The sequence below is a fragment of the Sorex araneus genome, chromosome X, assembly GCF_027595985.1.
Source record: "Sorex araneus isolate mSorAra2 chromosome X, mSorAra2.pri, whole genome shotgun sequence".
NCBI lineage: Eukaryota > Metazoa > Chordata > Mammalia > Eulipotyphla > Soricidae > Sorex > Sorex araneus.
Window position 1 is genome coordinate 212,823,724 of NC_073313.1, and position 27,876 is coordinate 212,851,599.

Genomic DNA, 27,876 nt, shown 5'->3' on the forward strand with positions numbered 1-27,876 from the left:
AATAGATTGAGAGCAGGGAGGCTGAAAGGCCATATGATTCTTCCCCATAAGTGTTGTTTGCAAAGCAAAATTTCTAGTCCTAGAATCATTAAAAAAAATTATTTATTTATGTATCTTTGCCAGCGAGGCAGTTTTATTTAACTCTTTTTAAATAATTTTCACATGTTAGTTTTCTGTTTCTGATTTGGTGATTTTTGGGAGAGGAAGCCCAGAGTCCCCAGAAGCATGACCCAACCCTTGAGTCCATGCTGAGGTCCCCTACACAGAAAGGAGAATTGGTGAGCCCAAGGGAGCTGCAACTGCCCAGGACGTCTGTCCTATCTTTGGGGACATTCTGAAGGCCAAAGTGGGAGGCATGTGGTATCAGGTCCCGGTGCTAAGTGGCTAGAGAGGCCCCTCCCCTGGAGTGTTTCTTAGTGTCAAAGGTCAGGTAGGGCCATGGAAAATGCCTACTTAGCTAGAAGCCAAGAAAGTACAATTTTGCAGAAGGCATGCACTTCTTGATAACTTTTCCACCCGTTCAAGAGGGGAACAAAGTGTGCTTACTTTTTTTTTTATCATAACAAAAGTTAGATAATCTTGTCTTTTATAGTAGAATGTCTTCTAAGCCAGGAGAAATCAGAGCTAAGAAAAAATGGAGGAGAACCACAAAAATCAAAAAGTAAGTGAAGAGCCGGAAAAGAAGAGAGTAGTTTCTTTGACATTTCTTGGGACTGTGCATGGAATTCCTGCAACAGGGCAGAGATTCAGAACATCACATGATAGGGGCTGCTGTGGAAAGGTGCTAGGCCAGAAGGTGAAGGAGGAAGAATGGTGAGGGTCAGCGCTGAGAGGTGGGGAGCAGAGGATAGAGACCAAACATGCTCCCTCTCTCTGGCTGGCTCTAGATCTGAGTGGATCTTGCTGGTTCTGCCTCCACCTGCCCCACCTCCCTGAGAGGAGTCTCTCTGTGCCTGGGAGCTAGGTTCAATGAGATGAGACCCCATCCCTGTTCTATTAAGTTTTTTTCAGGAAAGTTGGAATTTCAACTTGTTAAAAGGCATGAAACAAAGACAGATATGACATTGTGTCCTAATGCCTCTAATTTCTAATCTGTGTATTTTGAGCATATTCCATTAAACATTTAGGTATTCAAAAATATCTGTGATTTAGAAGGTAACTAATATTAAATGTATGGGGCATATTTAGACTATTATAAATAATGGGTCAGAGTAAAAAGTGCTCCAACATAGCCACTTGATTTTCATGTGCATGTGAAATATATACAGGCACACTTGAATTATTTTTCAGTAAAATGATTTTCTCTTTGATTCCTTGTATAGTAGCTCAAAGAATAAAGGGAGAAAAAGTGAGCACATACACTGGGGCAGACAACATGACTGACCCACTGGGGCTTAAAACTCCCCTGGGATGGATGATGACCACCATGCTGAGGAGGTCAGCCCCAAAACATGCAGACTCTGATCATTGCAACAGCAAGAACAAAGGAAAAGAAAAAGAGGGAAAACATGAACCCAGAAAAAAAAAAAACAAAATAACCAACTAAGTTACTCTACCTCATCTGATGACTTCAGAAATGCCACAAAAGTTTGCAGCACTTTTGACCTGAAACTGATGATCTGGTTGAGTGTGTTTAATTCTTGCTCTAGCTGGTTAACATTAGAAGAAAGTGATGTAACTTCATCAAGTTCAAATTCATTTCTTTCTTTCATGAGTTTTGAAGCTGCTTCTAATTCATGTGATGTCTCCTATAAAAGCAAAGCACAGAGGGTCAGAAGCTGACAGGGGAATCATGAACAATTCACATTTCATTAACTTCTCTACATCCATATGTTACCATTGCTAATTGAACTTGTACCTAGTCTCTTCTCAACAAAAGATGCAACTTCTAAAATTTAAAAAGACACCTAAAAATAAAATTCATCTCAAATATTTATCTCACTATCAGCTACACTTCTTATTTAAAGCATTTTATTTTTCAGAACTAGAAGTAAGATTTCTTGGTATGAAGGGCTAGAAAACTAAATGACAAAAGTGCTTTAAAATTTTAAATAAAATGATGATAAATGAAAGTGCTTATAAAATTTAGAAATAGCTACAGAAAAAATTTAAATGTATTGTGTTACATAAGAGATGGCAAGTTTACAAAAATTACATATTTATTTTTAAATTTCAGAAATAGGACACAATTATGCAATCACTTAAATCTTTCAAACAAGAATGACAAGAATGACATACATGTATGTTACATATTACATCTAACTAAGTAGCCTACACAGGCAATATATTTAACTGCTTAAGGTAATTCTCCATTGTTTCTTTTTGTCTACATTTTTTGTCACAGAATCCACTGATTAAATGGATGAGTAGGTATTGTAAGATTTGCTATCGAAAGAATCATGTTGAATTTCATCTAAGAACAAGCTAAGAATCAAGCAAAAATGAAACAGAAAATCTTTCGGTTGCAGCAAAGAGAGATTTTTTTTTCACTCTCCTAGTACTTAATATGCCTCTCAAGTACTCCTTTGAATGAAGGTAATTTTAATTTATAAGTGCTGCTTCCAGAAAACATTCTGGGAAGTAGAAAGCCATGAAGTTTCTCTTATACAATTTTCTTCTTCCTTTAGAAAGTTTAAAAGTAAAGACATTGAGTGTTTTTTATACGTATTTTACCCTACACATTTAAAAAAAAAACACCAGCTCATCTGTGAGTTTAGGATGTATGACTGTAGAATGTTCTGGGAACAATGGATGACTTAGCAAGGAGCAAGGGCGTCTGCTCTTGGGCAAAACTGGAGAGGGTACTCAACCCAGCTCCCCAATATCTGCTAGGGCAGGAGGAACCCCAGAGCAGGTCTGGAAGTATTGATAGGGATATTTGAACCCAACTCCATGAGAATTGAGTAAAATAGAACTACAACAAGTGCCAAGGAAAGGTGAGTTCATTTTGTTCTGTAGAGAGTTTAAACTAAACTGTGGACTTGGTGGTTTGGTTGTTTGTTTTGCTTTTTCCTTTGGGAATCTTACATTTATTCATATCATGGTGATAATTTTATTTTATTTTATTATTTTCTCAAGGAGAAAAAACAATAGTCTTAGAAGTATTCTTCCTTTCTCCTCTGACACCCCAAAAAACAATTACTAACATCTTCTGGGGAAGGTAAAGGGATTCAAATGAATGTTTGTATAATACCAACCTGGAGTGCTAATTCTCAAGCGAGTTCAAGCAACTACTGAATGTACATATAAATAATCATACTAGATATACTGAATAGTCAAAGTTTTAAAACTCGTTATCTGTCACAATACTGTTTTAAAATTTCAACACTCGAAGGACCTAAAATCAAGTTTCATAGTTATGGAATATAAAGAAAGGAAATCAAATTTACTAAATCATATCCATAATGATAAATCTTATTTACCTCAGCTTGTTTATCTAATTCCAGATATTTATTCAAAATCTTCTCTGATTCAGAAAAGTTGGAACCGATATCCATTGCATTAGAAAGTACTGGGTTGAATTTTTGAATTAACATTTCCACCTTCAAAATAAATAAACTTGCAGTCTTAGTAATATGTATTTGCACATGTGCATGCAAAAGTATAAAGAAGATAAGCATTATTCTCTAGTCTCTCATTATACATATCAACTACATATCAACTTAATTTTAAACATCACTCACTGTCACTGTCATCCCATTGCTCATCGATTTGTTTGAGCAGGCACCAGTAATGTCTCTCATTGTGAAACTTATTGTTACTGTTTTTGGCATATCCAATATGCCATGGGTAGCTTGCTAGGCTCTGCCATGTGGGCTCCATACTCTTAGTAGCTTGCCAGGCTCTCCGAAAGGGGTGGAGGAATCGAACACGGGTCAGCCGCCAGAAAGGCGAATGCCCCACTATCGCTCCAGCCCAATTTAAAAAATAGACTTAAATATTTCAAAATTTCATACTTGAATAATACTCTTCATAAAAGATCATATACCCACCACTGGCCCACCAATTGAGGGTATATGCACAAGAATACTTTATTAGTAGCAATGAGATATATGCAATCTTTCATATTTTCTAAGAATTTATTATGTTATTTGCTGAGGATAATATATTGCTAAAATATCATCAGAGAAGAATTTATATAATTAATTAGAGTATCTTGCCTGCATGGCCGAGTCTGGGAAGCTACCCTTGGCATATCCGATATGCCATAAACAATATCAAGTCTCACATGGAGACGTTACTGGTGCCCACTTGAGCAAACTGATGAGTAACAGGATGACAGTTATACAGTGATATAGTGATAATTAAACCACAACTGTAAGTGGAATAGAACCCAATAACAGGCATGTTTTGATGATGAGGATCAAAGCATTAGATCATCCTGGTTGCTATACTTAGGGCTGAGGGACTCTGGTGCAGCACCAAACTCTATACAGGTCACGATAAAACATAAGTATGCACTTAGGCCATTTTATGATAAAGGTGGTAGGGTAATTTGCTATTCACCTACATGGATCAATGAATTAAGTAACCTTTAGAGGGTTTGATATCATTAGAATTAATTCCTTATCCCATTTTACTAACCAGAGTTCATACTTCCCACAGTTGCTTCTGAGTTAGATGCAAGATCTAGCAACAGTTGTTTAAGCTCTTACTGAGTTTTCCAGGGCTACCGAATTAGCTTCCTCTCCAGCTCTAGGGAATGCAGCACCACAGCTGATGCCACATTTGGAACCTCCTTGTACCCAGATGTCAGCACAAGGCTCAAATTCCCAAGTTTGGGGGTCAGTGGTAGGTTACAATTTAGATAGAGACATCTAGATTTAATATTCTCTTCTGTAAAATTTCAAATTTTCAAACTGGTATAAATCAAGGATGAGTCCATTTGATCAGATGAAAACATCATTAAAAATTTAAGACCCAGCCTGTGTAACAAGGTACACTAGCATTCATACCATTGAGATATTACTAGTTCTGTTATATATCCTATTTATATACCAATAGAGTTTTGCTTGGTTAAATAGACACTGCCTAGTTTAATTCCTCTTTGAAAAATAGAAAATGAGCTCCTCCCATACCTAGTCAATATTGTCACTATGCAAAGAGGAGTCTCACATCTCTGCTCTATTTAAGAAGGACCTTTATTTCTGACCTACTAGAATAAGTAAATATACAGTTAGATGCAAAACAAGGACTTCTTTTGTTCAAGGTGTGGGGTGGCAAGAGAATTACATATCTAGTTTTGGTGTCCTGCAACAAAAAATGTTAGAGGAGCTATTATCATTCCATCCAGTTATAAACACTAATATGGAAAGTGAGAAATTTAAGGACATTCCCATCCTATCAGGCCCACAGACTGCAAATGCCATACCCTTTACTTAAGTTCAAACAAAATAGAATCCAAATGAGTTCATTGTAAGTAACATATTAAGGAGGAAACAAATGTTGTATGATCTACCTTCCCTAGGTAGCCCTCCACTGAGGCTATTAATTTCTGTTTCTTAAGAGCCAATTCCTTGTGTGCTGAGCACTGTTGAATCAGATGATCCGCTCGTTTCTGAATGCATCTCATCATCTCATGGACACCGGTCACCTGGAAACTGACCAAAACAAACCATCTGTTAATTCACCCTACCCCATAAAGAAGCCTCCAAGGAAAGGAGACATTGTAAAATGAAGGTGCTCTTTCATGACAGGTCTAAGTTGATACCAAGTGGTAAACTTTAACCTAAAGCTTCAGGCTTTAGGTTAACAGAAGTTAAGTAGCAATAGCCCTGGTATAACAGAGAGAAAAACCAAATTATTTTTTTTTTTGTTTAAGTCAATCAGCCCTGCAGGAAAAAAGGGGTTATAGGTTTTTCAACCAGATCTATTATTTTCTGAAGGTCTACTTATTAATATTTATCTAAGGTATTTTGAGAACCTTATAGCCTTAAAAACACACACAGAAAAACATAAGGAAATAAAATCATATTTACTAAACCATATCCATAATGATAAATCTTATTTTATTTACCTTAGCTTGTATATGTTTGCCAAGAGTTTTCTTAGGGATGCTATCTAAAATTTTATTTATTTAAACATGTTCTTTGGATAAAAATGTAGATAAGTCAATTAACAAAATATTTACTAATTCAATGAGGTAAAATATTTATGTAACACTGAAGTCCTTATTCTTAATTATTACGAATGCTCAAGGCTGCATTCATGAGATGAAAGCTGATTTATCACTAACATCTTCTCACATTTCATGTCTATATAAAATACATCAAGTTTCCTTTGTCATTTTTTCACTTATTTCATTTCTCTTGAGAAAAAGAAAAGTAACATGGGAACTTGAAAAATGAAAATGTCTTTAAAACAACAAATGACAGACTTGTACCCTATGTGCTCTAGTGTAAAGCTACATTAGCATGTTTCCTAGCCACCCTTGTAGACCAAGTTCTGCGCGTAAGATAATGAGAATGTTACACATGAGATGAGCATCCTTTTCTTAAAAAAAAAAAAAAATTCAACCTATCCTTAACATAGCTTCTTCTACTATGTAAAAAGTTGAACTTTTTAATTTCCTGTCAGTCATTGCCTTCAAATACTAATAAAGATTAACATGATAACTCTTAGATTTAATTATCCAGAGTTTAAAAAGGTCTTGGGCTAAGGTACAGATCTCAGTGATTTTACCTCAAATAATTAATTTATAATTCTTCAAAAATGAATTTAATTAGTAATGAAATGAGAGCAAGATCCCAAATGACTGAGAGGTAACGTAACTTTGAAGTAATGGCAATAGGAGCACCTTGTCAAAGTGCTTGGGATTCAAGTGACCCTGGAAATCACTAGCATCCTAAAGAAGTGTCACTGGGGAAGGGGACTCAATCACTATGAGAAATCTTATTCCTGAAACTTTGGTTTTTGGGCCATACCGAGCAGTACTCAGGGCTTACTCTTGACTTAACACTCAGGAATTACTCCTAGCAGTGCTATAGGGACCCTACAGGATGCTGGGGATTGAACTCAGGTTGGCAATGTGCAAGGCAAGCACCCTACCCACTGTACTTGGGTAGGTCTCGACCCTTATTCCTGAAACTGATGTTCCATAGACTTAAAACAAATTCTTTTGCATTTTAATAATTCTGAGATGAAGAAGAATCTAATCAAGAGATTAAAAGAGTTTTAGAAGTAATTCTTATGATACTTAATCCAAAAATTCTGTAAAAGCATTAATACTGTATTTTGACTTTGAGCCACTATATGGGGAAAAAAAGACAAATCAGTTATTGGGTCTGAAGAGATAGTAGAGATGACCTAGATTTGACCCCAGAACCTCATACGGTTTTCCAAGTCCACCTGGAGTAATCCTTGAGAACGGAACTAGGAGTGAGCACGTGACACTGCCCAATGTGGCCCAGCTTTTTCCCCTTAAATAAAATCAGTTATCCTGTAGACATTGGTTCCAAGTTTTCTGTAGAATATTCAAATATTAAATAATAAATATAAATAAACACAGGTCAATAATAACTGTGGAAAGAAGCTTCAAAAAACAAAGATTGTGGGGATTAAATCACTAAAAAAAACACTGACTAAATACAGTTATTGAGTACTTAAGGCATTGTTTTTGTTTTAAGCAGTATCTTACAATTATGAAAACAATGTGATTTGGGTATATTTGGTATCTCCATTTTTTTCTGATAGCAATGTGAGAACCAGAAAAATTCAGTAACTTGCCCAAGACACAATTATTAAATGATGTAACTAGGAGTCAACCTGCTTATCTGATCTCAGAATTGACATTCTTTACAACCTTATATTACTTTTTATTTGTCTGTAACATTAAATGGTAGTATTTTCCCTTAAAATTTGACTTCTTTTGAAATTAATATTGATGGAGACAGGATTGCCTAGGTGGCAAATTCTTAAAACAGTCTCACTTTTAAGTAATGGAGTTCTACAGTTTGCAAAGTGACCACTAGAGGGACTCAGTACCTTCTTAAAATTTCATGTTATGATGGACCCTTCAACAAAAAAGAGAAATGCAGAAATAAAATTAAACCAAGCATTCATTCTAGAAAAAAATCTTGATCTTTCATAATTTGTGCTTTTAATTTAGCTGAATCACAGCCAACCAAAGAGAATAGTTTTATTTCTTTGTCTCTCTGTGTCTGTCTCTCAAGTTCATTCATTTTTTTTCACTTTCAAGGACCAAAAAAATAAGAGTCACTGGACATCCTATTCATCCATATATTCCCTGAGGTCCTGGGAACATAAACCTGAAAATAGTAGAGTGGTTTATCTCTTCAATTTTTATAAAATACTTTCATCGATAGTTAATAAAAGAAAAAGATGTTTGAGGAACAAGAACATATACAGATGGTTACTGTGTGAAAAATGCCACTACACCCCTACTAACAGTTTTCAGTCAATTTTAAACAATAAAGACTTTTCCCTTTTTCTCTTATAAAAGTTGTAGGCTATTCAGAGACTGCCACTCACTTCTTTGGTTTGCTTTAGCATTATGGTTAGCTTCCTGACATCTCCTTGCACCGTGTAAAGCCCAAAGGAACAGATTGAACTACCTTCTCCACTGTTCACACTATCTTTTCTTGTGCCTTTTGCCCTTTCCTTGCTGTGCAGAGTTTTCTTTTATCTTGCTTACCCTAGTGAGCTCCTGATTTCTTTGGTATATACCCTCAATTAGATCATCTATAAGGTATCGTGCATCAACCTAACTCTTCCCACGATTTCTGATTGAAATACATCTGCCAAATCCTAACCCTTGTGCTGCGCCCTTCCCTCTACATCCCTTCTTAGCAAGAACCATATTGCAGGTGATAGCGTTCGCCTCTCCATCATCTTCATTCATACACTGATCACTTTATGTACATACCTTCTGCACTGATTCTAGACTTTTGAAAACTCTAAAAAAGTGTAACATATATATTGGCTCAGAACATAAAAATCAGATGGTTTGATCAAAGAAAAAATCTGACTTCTGTCTACTGGGAATTGATACATGAACTGAAAATAAATTAACAGGAGTCCAGCAGTCACCCAGAAATGAATCTTATCATTTCATAGTCCTATTATACAAATGATGGGACAGTAGTGGAGAATAAGTAATAGAAACTTGACTACACTTGGTGTGCTATCATTTTGTTCTGATTCTGAAATCACACTATGTGTTTCTTGGGGGCTAGAGGCACTAAATCTGGGGCTCTATGACTGACATAAGAACTACCAATTTACCTTTGGACTTAATCTCTACATAAGAATGGATTAGAAGGTGTCTGTCTGCAGTGCAAGCATGAGGTACACTAGATTATTCCTGATGGTGATTTTGACTTTTCCAAGCAACACAGATACTCAGAAATGACAGCCTATAAAATCTTCTTGAGATATATGTTAAAGCTCCATCATGGGAGCATTTTCTCTTTTCTTTAAACAGTAGAAAGGCTAGGAGGACAGAAAATGATTTTTTTCCTCCCCAAAGAGTAAAGACATTGACTTCTGGCTAAAAAATAGACTGTTCTATTTACTGTATGGAAGCAGTTGCCTTATCTTTGCATCTGTTGTAAATTGGGAGTGGGGGAGGGGAACAAATCCCGTTGTTAATGTAGTCTAATGATTCTTTCCAGAGAACGGCAAGTTGCTTTTAAACCTTTCATAAATTACTATTGGCAGCCCATCTGGATTAGGAGCTGAAGCAGATGGAAAGCACTTGACAGCTTACTCTATCTCATCAGAAAGAATCAGCTGATCACGTGGGTTTTTTTGTCTATGGACAAATTATAGTTAGAAAATGGAGAAAATATTCTTATCTCTAGTACACTGTTTCTTCTAAGCAGGACCCAGAAACATTCTTTATGTTGGAGAATATTGTCGGCACCACCTCTAATCTATATTCTGACGTTTAAAGGGTACTGTTGGTATTGTAGAAGCACAATGCTCATTTTTACAATTTTTTTCTGACATACATTATAAACACTGATAATTCCTTCTTCCTCACCATGCACACAATCTTTGGTATATACAAAACAACAAAGAAATAGAGGAATAAGTTGTGCCAAAGTTATAGGGCTCCCAGGTTCTGGCCCAGATGCAAGCAGAGAAGGCCACACATTACATTTCTGTCATCGTAGAGAGTAAAGCGTGTTCTACATGAAAAGGAGCCATAACTAAGAATCCATCACCTCATTCAAGTAACAAGAATAGGTTATTCCTCCATACAAAAGGAGTTTAATAGAATACTATAATTACATGGTGATTCAATAAAAAATAAAAATAAATAAAATAAAATACTATAATTAACTTTGACTGGAGTGAAGGAGCCAGGCACCCAGGGCATGAACTACACCCTCATCCAGGTTCCCTGGCTGCAGCTCTGAGGGCAATACGTCCTGTTCACACAACAGGAGCTCAGTTCTGAAAGGGAGACCTTCTGGGTACAGGTGGAAGTCTTCAAAACTGTTAAGAAGGAAAGAATTAAAATGGGAAAAAAATAAATCAAAAAGGAAAAACAAACCCAAGAACAGACTACTGTAGATAAGAGTACAATGCAAAATTTCAAAACACCTCAGGAAAATAAACTCTAAAATAAGATACTCAGGGGTGGAGCTATAGTATAGCAGGTTGGGTGCTTGCTTTGCACACAGTTGACCCAGGTTCAGTTCCTGACATACACGTAGTCCCCTGAGACCCATCGGGAGTGGTTCCTGAGCAAAGAGCCAGAAGTAAGCCCTGAGCACCGCCGGATATGACATCCACTTCCAAAGAAGAAGTAATCATAAATGTAAGATTAAAAATAGACATGATGATACAAAGTAAACATCTGAGATAAGGTGGAGTTTATTAGATGAAATTATCGTAAGGGGTAGGATAAAAATCAGGACAGTCTTCTAGAGAGATATAGAAACTGAGAGGACAGTGAAGCAAATTTACCTGTAAACTCTAAGTTAATTTTCACAAACAAGAAAAGACATATGAATATTTCACAGGTGGCTTGCCTGTGCTGGGCCTTGCATGTTTCAGCATGCTGAATTGATAGCTGTGTTAGGGAATAAAGGAGAGTCCTAATGTTTGTTCAAATTGTGGAAAGTGTCACATTTCCATCTTCAACTTGTTTAAGCACTTCACCAGTTTCTTGGGCTTAATAAATGCAGAATAGGGGTCTGAGTACAGTGGGTAGGGCATGTGGCTTATATGTGGCTGATTTGAATTCTAGCCCTAGCACCTTATGTGATCCTCTGAGCACCGCTAGGAGTTACCCCTCAAAGAAGTGCCAGGGGTAAGGCCTGAGCACTTCTAGGTGTGGTCAAAAAAGAAAACCAAGAAGCAAAAAAAAAAAAGAAAAAAAAACAGACAAAATAAATAAATGCAGGATATTTAGACTTAGCAGCAGGCTTCCCTTGGTCTACAATGACTCTATGTTCAAGTTTCAATCCAATCAGGACCTAGGAATAGGTGAGGAAGGTCTGAAGTTAGGAGCTTTCAACTTCACTGAAATTCTAAGTCTGACCATTATTGCAGACTATCATAGGTAACATGACAATGAATGTACTTTAAATTGGTTTTTCAAATTTGGGTGTATGTATACTATATATCAGATATAATACTATGAAACATAATAAATATTTAACAGTGACTCAGACTCATCACCCAATTATAGAGGAGAGATGAAAAACATAAGTAAATGTAAATAATGATTATAATTTCCTGTGGCTGCTCCAACTTCAAAGGTAGTTGATGATAGCATAAAGCACCAGTGTGGATTTGTTCCAAATAAGGTAATAATTAGATAAGAATGATGACAGAAGGCTTAGAACTACTGGGAAGTTTTATTTCAGATCAATGTGAAGTTTTAAAATCCTGGGGTTTTTTTTTTGTTTTTTGTTTTATTTTTACTAACAGAAAAACACATCACTATGAAATTTATATCTGTCCCAATATTCATTCTGCTTATATTATTTTAAGAAAAATATTTACCTGCTTTGTTTCACATAAAATATTACTTAGTGAAAATGAGTTTATACAGGTGACATTGCATACTATCATAGCTAACATGACAATGAATGTCCTTTGTTGTCATTGTTTTGATTTGAAACAACTATGTGCCTAAGCATTTTATTTTTAAAATTCTTTTTATAGAAGTTTTTAAATGACGTAATTATTATTTGACATATTCCAGGTTAACAAGTGCTACCCCCTCAAAACTTAAAAACTTAAAAACTGCTACCCCCTCAAAACTTAAAAACTTAAAAACTGCCTCTAAAAATAAATATTTCCATTTTACAGATGAGTAAACTGAGACTCAGATAAGTTAATCAAAAAAAAACCACAATATTGTTCTGTTTCGGGAACGCACAAAATAAATTCCTTTGGCATTATGATTTAATTTCTAATCCATGCCAGTTTCCAAAGGTCTGATTATAAGAACATTAACACTGTAGCACTGTCATCCCGTTGTTCATCAATTTGCTTGAGCAGGCACCAGTAAATGTCTCCATTGTGAGACTTGTTGTTACTGTTTGTGGCATAACGAATACACCATGGGGAGCTTGCCAGGCTCTGCCTTGAGGGCAGGATACTCTCAATAGCTTGCCCAGCTATCCGAGAGGGATGGAGAAATTGAACCCGGGTCAGCTGCGTGCAAGGCAAACATCCTACCGGCTGTGCTATCACTCCAGCTCTATAAGAACATTAACACTTAGGACTTTGTATCTTACTTGTGTCCTCCAAAACATTCATAAATCTTGAAAGCCATGTGGCATCCAGTAACATGAACCTCAGAGAAGTTTATGCTTCTTCTATTGCCACTACTATAAACCCTCCTACATGCCATCAAAGGCTGAGAATAAAAATATGTCTATTATTTTCCATAGATAGTTATCAAGTTATTAAACAAATGACATATTAGAGGAACAAGGGGAGAAAATTCCTAGTGAAATGTATAGGATTGAAATCAGCAGCTCTCTGCTCCCCTAGTTTATAACTGAGATCCTAATGCATTTGATTGTCTTTTTAATGGATTTTTATTCTTTTGTGTGGGGTGAGGGGTGCAACAGGAGTGCAAGGCAGGGAGCACATTAGGCTCTGCACTCAGAAATCACTTTGGGTGGGGCTCATGGGACCCTGTGGAATGCTGAGGATGCAATGCAAGTGTCCCACCCACTGTACTGGCTAATCTTTCCAGTCCCCAGGTTTCTATCCATGTCTACCTTCTAAATCAAAGTTGCCCTTTGCCAAGTACCAATTTCACTTTACCTTTAGCTCTTCCTGAAAAATGAAAATAATGTTGATTTGTAAATACTGTGAAAATACTGTGAAATCTCAAGGCAACCAAGTAATTTGGAACTAATGTGAAAACTAAAATATCTAACATGTTGGCAGACACTAAACAGCTAATTACTTTTAATCCAATTACCTAACCCTTAAATCTATCTTCTTGAAGTGGTCATGAACTGGTACTTGTATTGAGACTTTGGTCTAAAGAACAGAAATATCAATTTTTAAATACATCACTTTAAAAAATAATACAAATATAAAAATCAAGATTAGAAGCAGCAAAAGAGGCAAGGACAATGAGACCAGCAATCAAACACAACTCCCACAGAAATGATGGCTCTTAAAGGTCACCAAAACTAAAAAGAGAACACAATATAAAATAAAAGTACTTCATCTATACTTAAGAATAGAAATAAAATCATATTGATTAGAATAGACAGGATAAAGTGAGCAATAATAAATTGTGACCAGCTCTCCATTTCCACAAGCTAAGCAGCAAAAGTGAATAGAGAACTTTAGCCTTCACTAGGAAGCAAGAACTAGACTATTTGCTGTCATGTCTTAAATGGATAGAAAATAAATAGACTCAATATAAGAAATAATGTTTCTCAGAAATGGAGTAAGAACACAAGGCAGATACTGCTGGCAGCAGGGTAACAAATAAGAGCCTTCCAGTAGCATCCATATACTGGGAGCTCACTTCAAATAAAAGCTTGGGGTGGCAGAACCCAAACAGAGCCGTATGGTCTTACTGATTTGTCAGAGATCACACTTGTGTACCTGCATGATGGTGTGAGGTATGGGGTCCAAAGAACCTAGAATTTCTAGATGAGGGTACCAGAGACAGATTTCCAGAGACTTGGGGTAGAGTTTTTGACCACCTGTTTTTTCTTACAATAAAGGAAACTGCCCATGACCCGAGAATACACAGGCAAAGAGAGGTTGGGCCAGAGAACTAATACCTTTGAGTTCCCATTGCTCACCTGACAAAGGACCATTGCACAACTAAAACTTGAAACCTCACCAATTAAATCAATCTGCAGTGATTCTAATCCATGTCCAAGATGTACTATAAGTTCACACACAAAAGTATCTGAGCCACTGCATAGATCACCTTCTCTCCAAGTCATTCAAGCATTTAGATCTAGAAAACAGAACTTTCAGCCAGGGATCGGGAAAGAGCTTTCATACCCACACTTTGAGGTCAGATATGGAAATTCTGAGACCTGTAGAGACAGTGGACTCATTATTACTTTATTCATAGCTTAGAACCAAAGTACAGAAACTTAATTGCTACAATTATTATTGTTAGTTTTCCAAAGAAGAAAATCATTTGCTTTTCTTAGAGTCTTGTGACTCTTGAAAAAACTTTGATTATATTCGATCTTGGCTTTGCATTATCTTGTAACATTCATTATAAGTCCTGGTTAAATATGTCTGTTCATATTCAGACAGTTTTCAAGAAAGAAAATTTCCTAATACCAAACAAATCTACCAAATTATATATTCAAACACAGCTAAAATAAAACAGAACAAAATTTGAAATATTTGAGATTCAAGGAAATTGTGCATTTGAAAGATAAAAGACTTTTTAATCATTACACAAATCTTTTTGTTTGCAAAATTGTAACCCTGACCACTGTTTCTTCCTAGCCAATATCTGTTCCACCATATGCTGTCATTTCCCTTTGTCTTACAATCCACGTATCTTTTTGCTGTTTCCATTGCCTTCAGTTTCTGTTTTCCAAGATCCTTTTCTCTTTCTATTCTCACACAACTCTCGGCTTATAGTGATCACCCACTGAACGTGGCCTTAAAAAGTGCTCATTCTAGTACACTGGTCAGGAGCTGTAGTATAGGCACTGTGCACTTAGATTCATGTTCTGGCTCCTGACTCACTAGCTGGGGATTATTTCTGAGTGACTTAACCTCTCTGTATATGTTACTTATCAAGGAGAACATTGGCAGTATGTGCCTTGTAGAGTTGTGAGTATTAGTGAGATAATTCTAAAATTCTGGGCACAGTGCAGGTTCTCAGTAAATGTGAGTTTATATGATGGTGTTGATGAAAATAGACATATATTTTACTTGGAGTATTTTTTTTATGAGTCAACAAGTTTAAAAGGAATAAAAGCTGTTTTGGTTGTTTTTTTTTTCCATAAAAGATAAAAGGAACTGGGTGGATTCCGGGCTCATTCATTGAAAACCAGGAAGAAACCCCTCACCGATGATATGTAAAAAGCACTGGGAACCAAAACTGTTTTTTCTTTTGTCCTACCCCTCTTTCCTCTGAGACTCATAGGAAGAATATTCCTGTCCTCAGGCTCAGAAGAGGGCCTCCGTGTCTGGTTGAGCAAAATTCACTGTTGATGAAAATTCAATAAATCCTTTAAACCATGTCATAATGCAGCCGAACATCAGAGACAGAATAAGAATCCTACCACTTACTTTTTTTTTAACAGGTTGTGGAAATTGTGTAAAAGCTTGTTACTCTGAGGAGGAAATAGACTTACTCACCTGCAGGAATCTACTTGGCTGATTAAGTCTCGTCCCTTTTGCAAAGCATCAGCTGTGCAGTCTTTAATTTCTTTATGTAATTCCTCATGCTTTGCTGCCAAGACAGGCAGACTTAAACCCTCTGATTTAAGAAGCTTAAGGTAAGCTTCAGCTCTTCCAAGTACATCAAATGCCTGCCAAAGAAAACATATTTTCATCTGTTTTTCTAGTTTAAAATCTACATCAATGTGTGCACAGAAATAATAGAGATTAAAACAGGCTATTCAATTTATTAGTTTATAATCATAATAAAAAACAAGTCTTAGTCTTAGAAAATGGCCATATAATTATAAGGAAAAGTGATCATAGTTTTGTTTATAATAGATAAATATCAGCATCATAAAATTGCCAAAATAGCTTACATTGAGAACAGATCTACACAACACAGTAATGACTGTATAGAATTTGGACAGCCAGGTTTACTTCTTGCACCTCCCGTAAAGTAGAAATATAATGAGTGAGATATTTTAAGAACATTATGCAACCTTTTGTAACCTGAATGTTTCTGTAATATTGTTAAAAGGAAAGTTGATAATAAATTGCACTTTGAAACTAAAGTACTATAGAGAAGTATATAATAAATTGCTAATTTACTTTTGCTCCTTGCATTTCCAAGTATAAGAAATTCTGTCTGCTATATACATGGCATCCATCTCTAGACAATATTAGAATTTAGTTCTCAGGCAGTGCATGGACTAAGGTGAATGCAATATTTAGTTTCTGATAAGAAAAATAGAATTATGCAGGGGAAAAATCATAGTCTTGTAAATCAAGCTAGTCTTGCTATACTTTTTTATTCCTTTTCTTTCTCACTTTATTAGCAGATTAACAACCAAGCATAAGGAATTAAGCTTTTGAAATTAACATAAAGTGGGGAGGACTTAATTTTTTGAATCATCAAGTCTTATTGGCATTAAAGTGGAAAAGTAAAGGCAATGAAAGAGAACTGGAGTAATATGAAGGAAAAAGAGAGAGAACAGAGTGTAAAAATCTTCATAGGTTTTCTGACATACCATTTCTCAATGTGTACCTAGAGAGCAAAAAGTTGGGTAAGCTGAAGAAACTCGGAAGCTGAACTACCAGGGAGGTCTTGCCATATGTCCTTTGACTCATCTGGGAAAGCCACCTTACAGAATATGCCCTATAACCTGGAGAGCATCCTCCTGCAGTTTGTTTGACAGCGCCATGGCCAATTGACCTTGAAGTAACATCTTGCTTAATTGCTACCTTGAAAGACATGAGTTTGGCAGGGTCCCACCAAAATGGAATATACAGACCCCACAGAAGATTCATGAGATACGAGAATAGCGGGTCTCATGAGTGTAATACTGAGACCTGAGAATGATCAGAGGAAAAATGCAGTTTAACTCAGCTCTGGTGGAGATGAAACAAAAGCCATACCCCAGTTGCCATCCTAAAGAGGTTTGAAGGCAAAACTGAAATTGAACAAAATTTGAATGAAATATGAAATATCTCAAACACTGCCAATTATTTATATGTTGATATTCTGTTCTCACTTCAAAGTCCTCATGTCTCCAAAATCTGTTCCATGTACTATTTTTTTTAAAAAAAATCACTTATGTCACAGATTATTTGAAAGAAACTTACTATTTCATAGGAACTAGCAACAACAAATGCAGTTAATAAGAACTGATGACACTCCTACACTCTCTGTCTCATGATTACTTTGAATTCAAGAAGTATCCTTGAAAGTCAACTAATAGTTTTGAATGTCTGCTGAGTTCAAGATACATCTTCCCTTACAGCTTTGGAAGCAAGCAGTAAATGATCCCCACTACGGACATTGGGAAACAAGGTCTCAGAGAGCTTAAATAATATCTACCAGTGAAACTTCTTCTCATGTGCAATGGATTTGTCTAGTACAGTTTTTTGTAATGGTGACATGAGAAAGGATTACCAGGAAGGCTGCAGAAAGTAGACTGTTTTCTACTTTTCAGAAAGTAGACTCTAGGCTTTGTCAGCAAGCATCAGCCTTTCCTCACAGGAAAAACAAGCAAGGAAAGTCGTGAGATTTCTTATGCCATACAGACGAGAAAGAAAGGCGGCATAATCAAAGACACTTTGAACCTGGAGCACCTGTCCTTCTCAGACTCTTTTTCTTCCATGGAATTGCTGGCAAAGACAAAGGTGTCAGTCAGGATGTCACTGACAATGATTTGAATGAACCTAATCTTTCCATCAGATGGAGGAAAGCACTGTTTGGTAATTATGCTTTATATTTAAATCTTTTATTGCTTACTTTGAATAAACTGGAGTCTCTTGTTAATCAAGAGTTAGTTTAAAAGTTAGTGCCTATGGCAAAAATCTGGTACAGTCATAGTTAACATGAATTCTCATAAACATGCCTAACAATTTAATATGTATGTGAACAAGTGCTCAGAGTAAGTGCATATTCAGATTTAAGATGGTGAACGACTGAGAAAAACATAAGGAACAAATCAAGGTAAAAAGCATATATATAGGTATCAGAGATTTAATATCCTTTTTTAAAGTTAATTCTCAAGGTCTGGTATGAAACGAAAAAGAATAGAGATTCCAAAGTTTACTATCTTTCCGTTTTTTTTGCCTGCAAGTTTAACTATATTTTGTTAATATTAAGCATCAGGAGCCTTAATTCCTATCATGTTTATTGGATTGAGAATTGTAGAAGTAAAAAATGAAGGTAACTAGAACTGATGATAAACATGTACAAAGTTTTCAGCAAGTATTTCTGGCTATACTGTAACCCTTTCTTGATCCAATATATCCTTGAAAGGTTAAGCATCTTTTCAAGATTGCTATGATTAAGATGAATGTGGTCAGCTGCTGGCCACCACCCGTTCTCTTGTGGCTCTAATCAACAGCTGTCCCCTGCCCCTCCCATTCTCCTAGGGTGTTGCTCTTTCTACAAAGGACTTAAATTCTGAAGCCATGTGGATACTAAATGCCTGTGTGATGTGAATCCACCCCATTTCTGGATTTTTTAAATTATGAAATGTATTCTTTTTTTAACTTTATGGAAATAAATGGAAGAGCTAAACATTTTGTAGGAGAAGGTGGTGATAAAGGACTTAGATAATCCATATCTAAGGCTCAGAGTATCCAAATTTTTTCTCAGAGATTTTTCTCAAATATATTAAAATGTTGGAGAAGCACTGACTTATAAATTTTATTCTGGGAACAATATTAGGGACTGTCCCATAACTTGAGGTGCTCAGGGGCTGCTCTTGGCCCTATACTCTGGGTCACTTCCAATGGTGCTTGGAGACCAAGTGGTGCCAGAGATCAAACATAAATTGTTTTTTGGGTTACATATAATAGAGCTATGACAGTAGAAAGAAAGTGAAGGATTAAATTTCTTCATTAGCTCTACAAATTACTTACTATATATATGTATAATGTATATGTACATATATACTAATATATATTACTCCAATATATTTACAGAATTCTACTATAGGGCTGGATGTTCTATGAGAATATGCTCCTTAGTTTTAATTCTAATCTAATCCAAATGGAAATAATCTGAGCACAGAGCAGAAATGATTAAATTTCTTGGTTTTAAGTGGAAGTCTCTTTCAAAAAGATTCTACTGTCTGTGATACTCTGAGTCATATGCAAAGCTCATTTTTCTTATCCCTATGCAGTTTTACTGAGGAATCCATGTACCAATTCCAGAAATGATTTAAATATCATTACTCTTGCTTAATCTACCCCCCGAAATAGAACTGAGTGCTTTTTATTTGCCATATGCAAAAGGAACCTGATATACTCAATCCAGCCTAGAAAGAATCTCTTTGTTGCACACATAGCACATAACTGGCTATTTCTGGCAAGAACACTGCAATCCACACATAAACATTTTTGCAATTATTTTTCCTTTAGGTTTTCTTTTCACACCAGTACTTTCTTCACACTATGTTATATTGTGTTCAAATAAAGGTTTTATGATTGCATTATCAAAAAAAACACAAACTATAGAAGCAAGTAGAATTCTCCTTTTGAGTTCTAGCTGATTATTCCATATGGAACCCCTCAGTTATTCGGCATATCAAAAGAAATCAAAAAGCTCTTATTGTCTCTGGTTTGAAACAGACTGAGGAGTTGCTTGATTTTTGTTCTTTGCGATGTTAATAAAAACTTTTTCTTTTTTTTTTTTTTGGGCCCAAGATTCAAAGCAGGTTGCACCAAACAAAATAGAGGCAGTATCAGGCAGAGTATATTTTATTCTCTCTTAACTACCTACAAGGTTACTAAACTAAGCAAGAATCATGAATCCCCTCAGCACAATTCTTATATCATGCAACTTCAAAGGGATGTTTAATTAGCGTTGCTAAATTAGTGTTGTTTGCTACTTGATTAATCTATAGAGAATCAATGTTTATGTGTATAAAATGTATATAAACATTGATTCTCTACAGATTAATCAAGTAGCAAACAATACTACTACTAGTAACTAGTAGTAGTACTAATTATACAATACTAATAATATGTAATATATATTTTATATATGTATGTATATGTATATATATCTTGAAAATTTCTCTTCATGAGTTTCAAGGATGGAGAATGTTTGAAGCTTTAATTAACAAGAACTCAAAACTCAAATTGTCTTCTAATTAGATTACTCTATCTATTGGAAACTGGCAAACTACTGGGAGTTTCCTGCCCACATGGGAGAGCCTCGCAAGGTCCCCATGGTGTATTAATATGCCAAAACCAGTAACAAGCTGGGTCTCATTTCCCTGACCCTGAAAGAGCCTCCAGCACAGCATCGTTGGAAGGACGAGTAGAGAGAGGCTTCTAAAATCTCAGGGCTTGGACGAATGGAGAGGTTACTGAGACACTCAAGAAATTTGACAATCAATGGGATGATGATGATGATGATGATGATGATGATGATGATCTATTGGAGATTCAAATCTCTCCAGGATTAAGTTTTTATAAAGGGGTCATGGATATAGTATAGCAAGTAGGGGATTTGCCTGCACATGGCCGACCTGTTCAATCTCTGGCATGATATACGGCCTCTGAGCACCACCAAATGATCCCTGAGCACCACCATGTGTGGCCTAAAATTCAAACAGTAAAAAAAGAAAAGATTTTTTTTAAGTGGGGAAAACCACAAGCTTCAATTTCCTTTCTAAAACATAACTCAAGAAACTTTTGGTGGCCTTCGATATGGCAAGATAATTTTTAATTCCTGTTCTGCCCAAATTTGCCCAGTCTTATAAAAGTCCTGGGAGCAGAGGGGTATGGAGGGAGGGATTTTTTGCTCCAGACATTTGCTGCCCCCTACTGGTGCTCTGGCTTATTCCTTCCTTACCTCTTCAATGTTGTTCCCCTGGGTTCCAGAACTCCCTGTTCAGAGTAAACATTGTTGGATTAGTGGTGTTAATGAGAGGTGTTTAAAATGATGACTACCTAAAGCAGGATTTTGCAAAGAATTTAAGATGTTGTAAATTTGTAAATACAGTATTTAAAGTGATTATATATGACGTTAAAGTGGTATATATATGAAGCATTTTTTTCCAGCCATGTATGGAGGAAGTTTATGCATCAATAATTTCTTTTTCTAAATTTATCTTAAAAAAAGTAAACTACATCCATATTTGAAGTCTTGCCAGATAGTCACTGTGCACAATAAGTCATTTCTTTAATTTTATTTAAATATACGTAGGTGATTTTAGGATGGTCTTGAGAATACTAGTATGTCCATTTGGAGAAAGTTCATCTATAATGCACACAGCATTATTTTTCCATTTATTCAACAAATATTTACGGATTAGGACCCAGAATATGGAAGATATCAGTGCTGAATAGAAAAACAAATATTTATTAAAGTCTGTATAGCATGCCCTCTGCTATGTGTTGGGAGTATGAAAATGAACAAAAGCATTTAAGTCATGCTAGAGTAACTAGTGCAGTATTAAATGCATATACTTAATGACAAAATAATGGCTAGCACTTACTGCATATTTAGCTGTTCTGTGCAATAGTCGTGCATTAATTTATTTACATAGTGCAATAACTTTGTGAAATACATATAATTATTATTCATATTTTACAGATGAAAAATCCAGACACACAGGAAATTAAATAACTGCCTCAGGTCATAGAGCTAATACATATCTGTGACCAAATTCATACCCAGGAGGTTTAACTCCAAAATCTATTATATTATTTTAGAAAAGTGTCATCTAAATTTTCATACAATACTCCAAGATTGCATTTATTTATTTACACTCCAATTCTCTCCTGACTGGATTTTATACATTTATCACCAACTTTAGGAACTTTTTCTGCTAAATGGTATTTCTTGAAAAAGAAGTAGCTTAGTAAACTTATTTTAGAAAGGAGCAAACTCAATCTCAAAATGATAATTGATTTGTCATATGGTCAGCCACTTATTCATGGATTTTACAACATTCTATGAAAACTGGTAAAAAATAAGATGATTAAGACATAATCTCTCTCTAACGAGCACAGAGAAATACTATGCAATCATAAGGAAAAGCAATTAGTGCTGCCCAAGACTTCTCAGAGGAGGTGATATTGATGATGACAGTGTCTTTATATAGGACTAATCAACTTCTCAGACATGACAGAGAGATTGAGCTTGCAATTGGCATTTCTTGTACATGAAAGTAGTGGCTAAGCTCTTTTCTTTCAAAATGATCTCATCCCAATTACTTAGATCAATATAGTCTTATATGAACAAGATAATGGTGGCCCCAAATGCAATAGTTTCTAATATTGTGCTGCTTTCAATCATTCAAATAGTTACAGAAAATATACTATCTGGAAGGCACTATTCTCTACATCCATTTCACGTTACACTCTAGTGAATGTAATGTGAAATGGATGTATTGCTTGCCCTCAATAAATTTTAATGTGGCAAAGCAAAGTAAACATATCAAAAAAAGTCCTAAGTATAAGGAATAATATATTTACTGAAAAAAAAGAGATTCAGCAATCTGAAGTTATTTACGGAAAGAAAACCAATTATTACACTCCTGACATGGAAGTCAATTGATAACTTTATCATGAGATAGTCATTGAATGAGTAACAATTAAAATGAGTGTCTTCATCCTTACTGGTGGGAAGGTCATCTAGTTTAGCCTCTATAGAAAACAGTATGGGGATCTTTAAATAAAATGGGAATAGAACTACTATGTGACGCAGCAATACTACTTCTTGGCATCTAATTCCAAGACACAGAAGCACTAATTGGAAAGGATAAATGTCCACCTGCATTCATCACCACACTTGGTACAACAGTCAAGATGTAGAAACAACCTAAATGCCCACCTTTGGATTAATGGATCAAGAAGTTGGAACAGAAAAATATGCAGCTCTAAGAAAAAACAAAACTGTGTAATTCGCAGAAATATGAACGGAACAGGAGGAAACCATGCTAAGTGAAGTCAGTTGGCATGAGATAAATACAGAATGATCTCTCTCATGTGTGGGATTTAAAGATACACAGCAAGGTAGCAGAAAAGGGTCAAAACCAAAGATCCACACAATTGAGTTGAGCGTAGTGTTTAAAAGGGACTGGCACTGGGCTCCTTTCGGGAGGGAGGTGGGTACCCTGGTCATGAGTGTGGTGTTGGAATTACGTGTATGCGAAACCGCCAATAACAGTATGTAAATCACAGAATCTCAATCAATAAAACAACTTAAAAATTCAAAACAATAAAATGAGTATCAAATATAAAAATATTAAATATTTTTGAGCTGTCGTCTCCCTTGCTAAAAGTTAGATGGCAAGGGAGTCTTGTTTTGAAAATTATCATCTATTAAATATAGTTCTGGGCTAATGTGGATATTTGACAAGTAGACATGTTAACCAAATATTTGCTGTGGTTCAAGCAGCCTATCTCTGAATTCTAAAGGCAAAGGTCTCTAACCCACTCTCAGAGGCAGTAATGGAGAGAGTGGACTATGATACTCTATTTCTGCCTCATGAGGTCTGCCTCATCATGAGTTTAAGTTTCTTATACCTCTGCATATTTAAGAAAATATTCAGCAAAAGGTAAAACCTGTCCATCAAGACCATTCTTGAAGGTTCCCTGCCTACTTTTATCTCATTACTCTGGAATATCGCCCTCACCATACCTGTCATAAGGATTTAAGATAGACTCTCCAACGTGGCATGACTTTATACCATCAGCCACCAACCCTTTAGGTCTCAGCCATTTAAATTTAGCTCACAGCTCGCCTTCTTTGAAGAAGCCGTTAGTGCACTGGGGTAAAGGATTTGGTGCTCTGAAGTGCAAGGTTCACTCCACCACAGTTTTTCCCACAGCCTGCAGTGCTTCTGTTTACCTGCCTCTTCTATAACTATGTTCAGAAACTCTTGAAGGCAAGGATTATGTATTTTTATTTCTAAGCTTTTGTGTTGGGACAGAAAAATCTTACAGGGGTTAAGGCACTTGCTTTGCATGTCACAAACTCCAGTTCTATCCCCCTGAACACAACCAGGAGTGATTCCTGAGCAGAGAATCAGGAATAAGTCCCGAACACTATCTGGTGTGGTCCCCAAACAAAACAAAAACCAAAACCAAGCAAGCAAACAAGCAAGCAAATAAACAAAAAAAAACCCTTTAAGTTTAGGTAACATCATATCTTTCTCTCTTATTTAAGACACCATGATGTACAAAGTTGCTCCTAATAGTTTCAGGCATACAATGTTCTAATGCCAATATCACCACTAGTGTAATCTTCTATGACATAGAGCCTACAAAGTTCAAGCAGGAGATTCATTAGAAACATAGGATTGTGTCTGTCCACCTTTTTATTGCAGTGAACTATATGACACATGACAAAGGAAGTCTATCATGTATTAGCTGAATGCTTAAGTGCAAAAGGGAGAAAGTGTATAAGCAAGCTGATGAATTTCTAAGAGTGAAGTTGTTCTGGGAAAAGGGAATATAGATAGCTACTTAAGTAATATTAGCACTGAAAGTAATATACTTGCCCTGATTTCTCATGACAAAGTATTTAATTTCTTGAATTCTTTATATCAACCTAACAAATTCCTTCTGCAAAATGCATTTAGATTTTCTACTTGAACAGGCATCTTTTTTTCTAATCTCTACCACAAGAAAATGTCCTAAACTTGTGCTTTTTTTGTCTTTAATTATAATGTCTCTGTAGAGATATTACTATTTGGAATCACTATAAATATATTTTAAAATGAAATGCTATTTAAAATTGTTTGGTTTTGTTTTTTGGGCTATACCCAGAGGTGCTCAGACCTTACTCATAGCTCTGCACTCAGGGATCATTCCTGGCAGAGTTTGGGAGATCATATGCATTGCCAGAAATCAAACTGGAGTTTGCTGCATTCCAGGTAAGCACATAAACCCTTATACTAACTCTCTAGTCCCATTAAAAAATACATTAAAATTTCAGCAATAATGGCAGATGCAGTATAACCATGAGAATTGCTACATTTCCAACTGCTTTTGGTGTATTCCTCTTTCCATTGAATTTTTGCTCTAAGATTAGTCCAACTTTCCATTGAATTTTTGCTTTAAGATTAGTCCCCTAAGAACCACAACACAATGTAGATTTGGTCTCAATCTTCTCTGCTTGCTTTCTTCAATGAGATAATGTGCTTGGAAATGGAAAGCACAGGATATAAAACTTCATGGTCTATCAGTCATATTTTGCAGATTTAAGTTCAATCATCATTGTCATATTCATATAAGTTATAGAGTCATACTATCCTGCTCTTGAAGTGTACTATACATTCACTTCTGTTTTATTAAAATCACAGTCCCTAAACAATGTCAAATGCACTTGAATGACTAATACATATTAACCAAAGCTACTTTGTAATGAGCCTGCTAGAAATATAATACATAAGAAATCTAAAACCACAAAAAATGAAAATTTGGAGACAATAAGATGAGTAAGATAATATGTAGCATGTTTACTATAATAGGCAATATGTTTGTAGAGCATGACATATCCTCATACTTCTTAGGAATTAGAATAAATCATACATGGTTGACAATATCACAAATAATTCTACTTGTGTATGTGATTTAGAAAATTGGTTGACCAAGCACAGTATACAACTTTAAAAGGAAAAGGAAGTTTCCTGTGTTCTTCAGTGTAAGGCTCAATTTTCTCTTGAATTTGTTTGATAAAAAGCATCAGTGTTGGGGACTAGAGCAATAGCACAGTGGGTAGGGCATTTGTCTTGCACTCGGTCAACCCGGGTTTGATTCCCAGCATCTCATTTCGTCCCACGAGCACTGCCAGGAGTAATTCCTGAGTACATGATCCAGGACTAACCCCTGTGCAATGCCAGGAGTGACCCCCCCCCAAAAAAAAGCATCAGTGTTGATACCCTTAGGTTCCATGTGCTGACATACAACCTACTACTCACTCTAAGTAAAAACCACTGTGTCTCAAGCCAAATGCTACAGTCATTTAAATAGACCATTGAACCCTGAATATTTGTCAGCATTTAGTAGGGTTAAATGATAATTAACTTCATCCAGGAGCAAAGATAGTATGGGCTCTATTGTCAATGTATATGATTAGGTGATAATTATGTTTTATTGACTTTCACAAACTGGAAATGTATTGACTTATAGATATTATGTTTTGTTCTCTGCTATATCCCCAGCATTTAGAACACAAGTTATTTTTTAGATATTTAGTAAAGAAATGAGTCCCTAAAAAAGAAGCGTATACTTATTTCATGAAATATTTATTCAGCAATTTCAATAAAAGGAATTACTGCCTTTACTCCAGTAAATAAGCATATCTATATCTACAACTGGTAGATCAGGGAATGAAAGAAAATAATGAGATTTCCAAATGATTGCAAAAAATATTGGTGCATTCTTCTGTCTGCTCCAACTTGATACATGATGAAAGTCAGGATGAAAAAAAGAACTCTATAATATGGAAAACTTATTAATGACAGGCCATTCAATAAAATGGGATTGTGCTATTTATTATTGTTTTAGCAAAGTTCAGTATTTCAAAAGTATAAATGAATGATACAGTATTTTTTAGGCACACATATGTGTCACATTCACTGTTTCCTATCCCCTATACTACCATATTTTTCACACTAATATTTCATGCAGAAATGTAAGGGTATTAACCTAGCTTTGACAAATTCAAACAAGAAGTTACTGCTGAAAAATAATTGCCCTTATCAAAGTGGAATAGGTTTTCATGGTCAGTATTTACTTTTTAAGCACTGACTACCTCCTTTTTTGTTTTTCTTTCATGGTTATAATACTCAGATTCACATGAATTGAATGGGAAGAGTCTCTTTTATGGGCATACCCCAAATCCTTAACTGAATTATCTTTATCTGGGTCATCTCTCATTACTGTATCTTCTCAGACAAAAACAAAGGCCTATTTATTGTTTATTCTAAAGCCATGGATTCCACAAGGTTAGGGGAATCCTATCTACTGCAGATGTGCTCACCTATATTACACCATGAAAATTAGTATGTGACTTGCTGATACTTTGATTACTACTTTTGCATGAATAATAAATAAAGTCTTTCAAAACAGACTCAGAACACATATGTCTTCTGTCAGTATTCAGGAATTTGTGACAAGTTAACATGGTCACATGGAAGTTCCTTAAGATTTGATCAAATGAATTGCAAAAAGAAAAATTAATACTTTGGAAATAAACATGACGTAAACTACACAATAAAAATATTCATTTAGAGACCAGAGAGATAGTATACCAAGTAGGGTGTTTGCCTTGCATATGGCTGACTCAGGTTTGATTTCCAGCACCACATAAGGTCCCCCAAGCATCACCAGGAGTGATACCTAAACATGGAATCAGGAATAAGCACTGAGCACAACTGGATATCATGAGTTTTCTACTTTAATGGATACCCACTACATAATTTCATCATTTATTCTTTATAATATGGTAAATAATTCAGGAGACATGACTAAACATCAGTTTTATAAACTTCTATTTGTATTTGTTGGGAAAAAAGCATTCATAATCTTTTATATTTAATTCTTAGATTTGGA

General features: G+C 35.6%; 1 protein-coding gene across 1 annotated transcript in view; it reads right to left on the reverse strand.

The window, feature by feature from the left end:
- CCDC141 (coiled-coil domain containing 141) overlaps positions 1 to 27,876 on the reverse strand; it is a 216,604-nt gene that overhangs the window by 61,700 nt on the left and 127,028 nt on the right. The window contains exons 10-13 of the mRNA XM_055121699.1: positions 15,796 to 15,968; positions 5,459 to 5,600; positions 3,423 to 3,542; positions 1,557 to 1,748 (exon numbers count right to left, since the gene is read on the reverse strand). Of these exons, the coding sequence (XP_054977674.1) occupies positions 1,557 to 1,748; positions 3,423 to 3,542; positions 5,459 to 5,600; positions 15,796 to 15,968 (627 nt within the window). The remainder of the gene's footprint in view (positions 1 to 1,556; positions 1,749 to 3,422; positions 3,543 to 5,458; positions 5,601 to 15,795; positions 15,969 to 27,876) is intronic.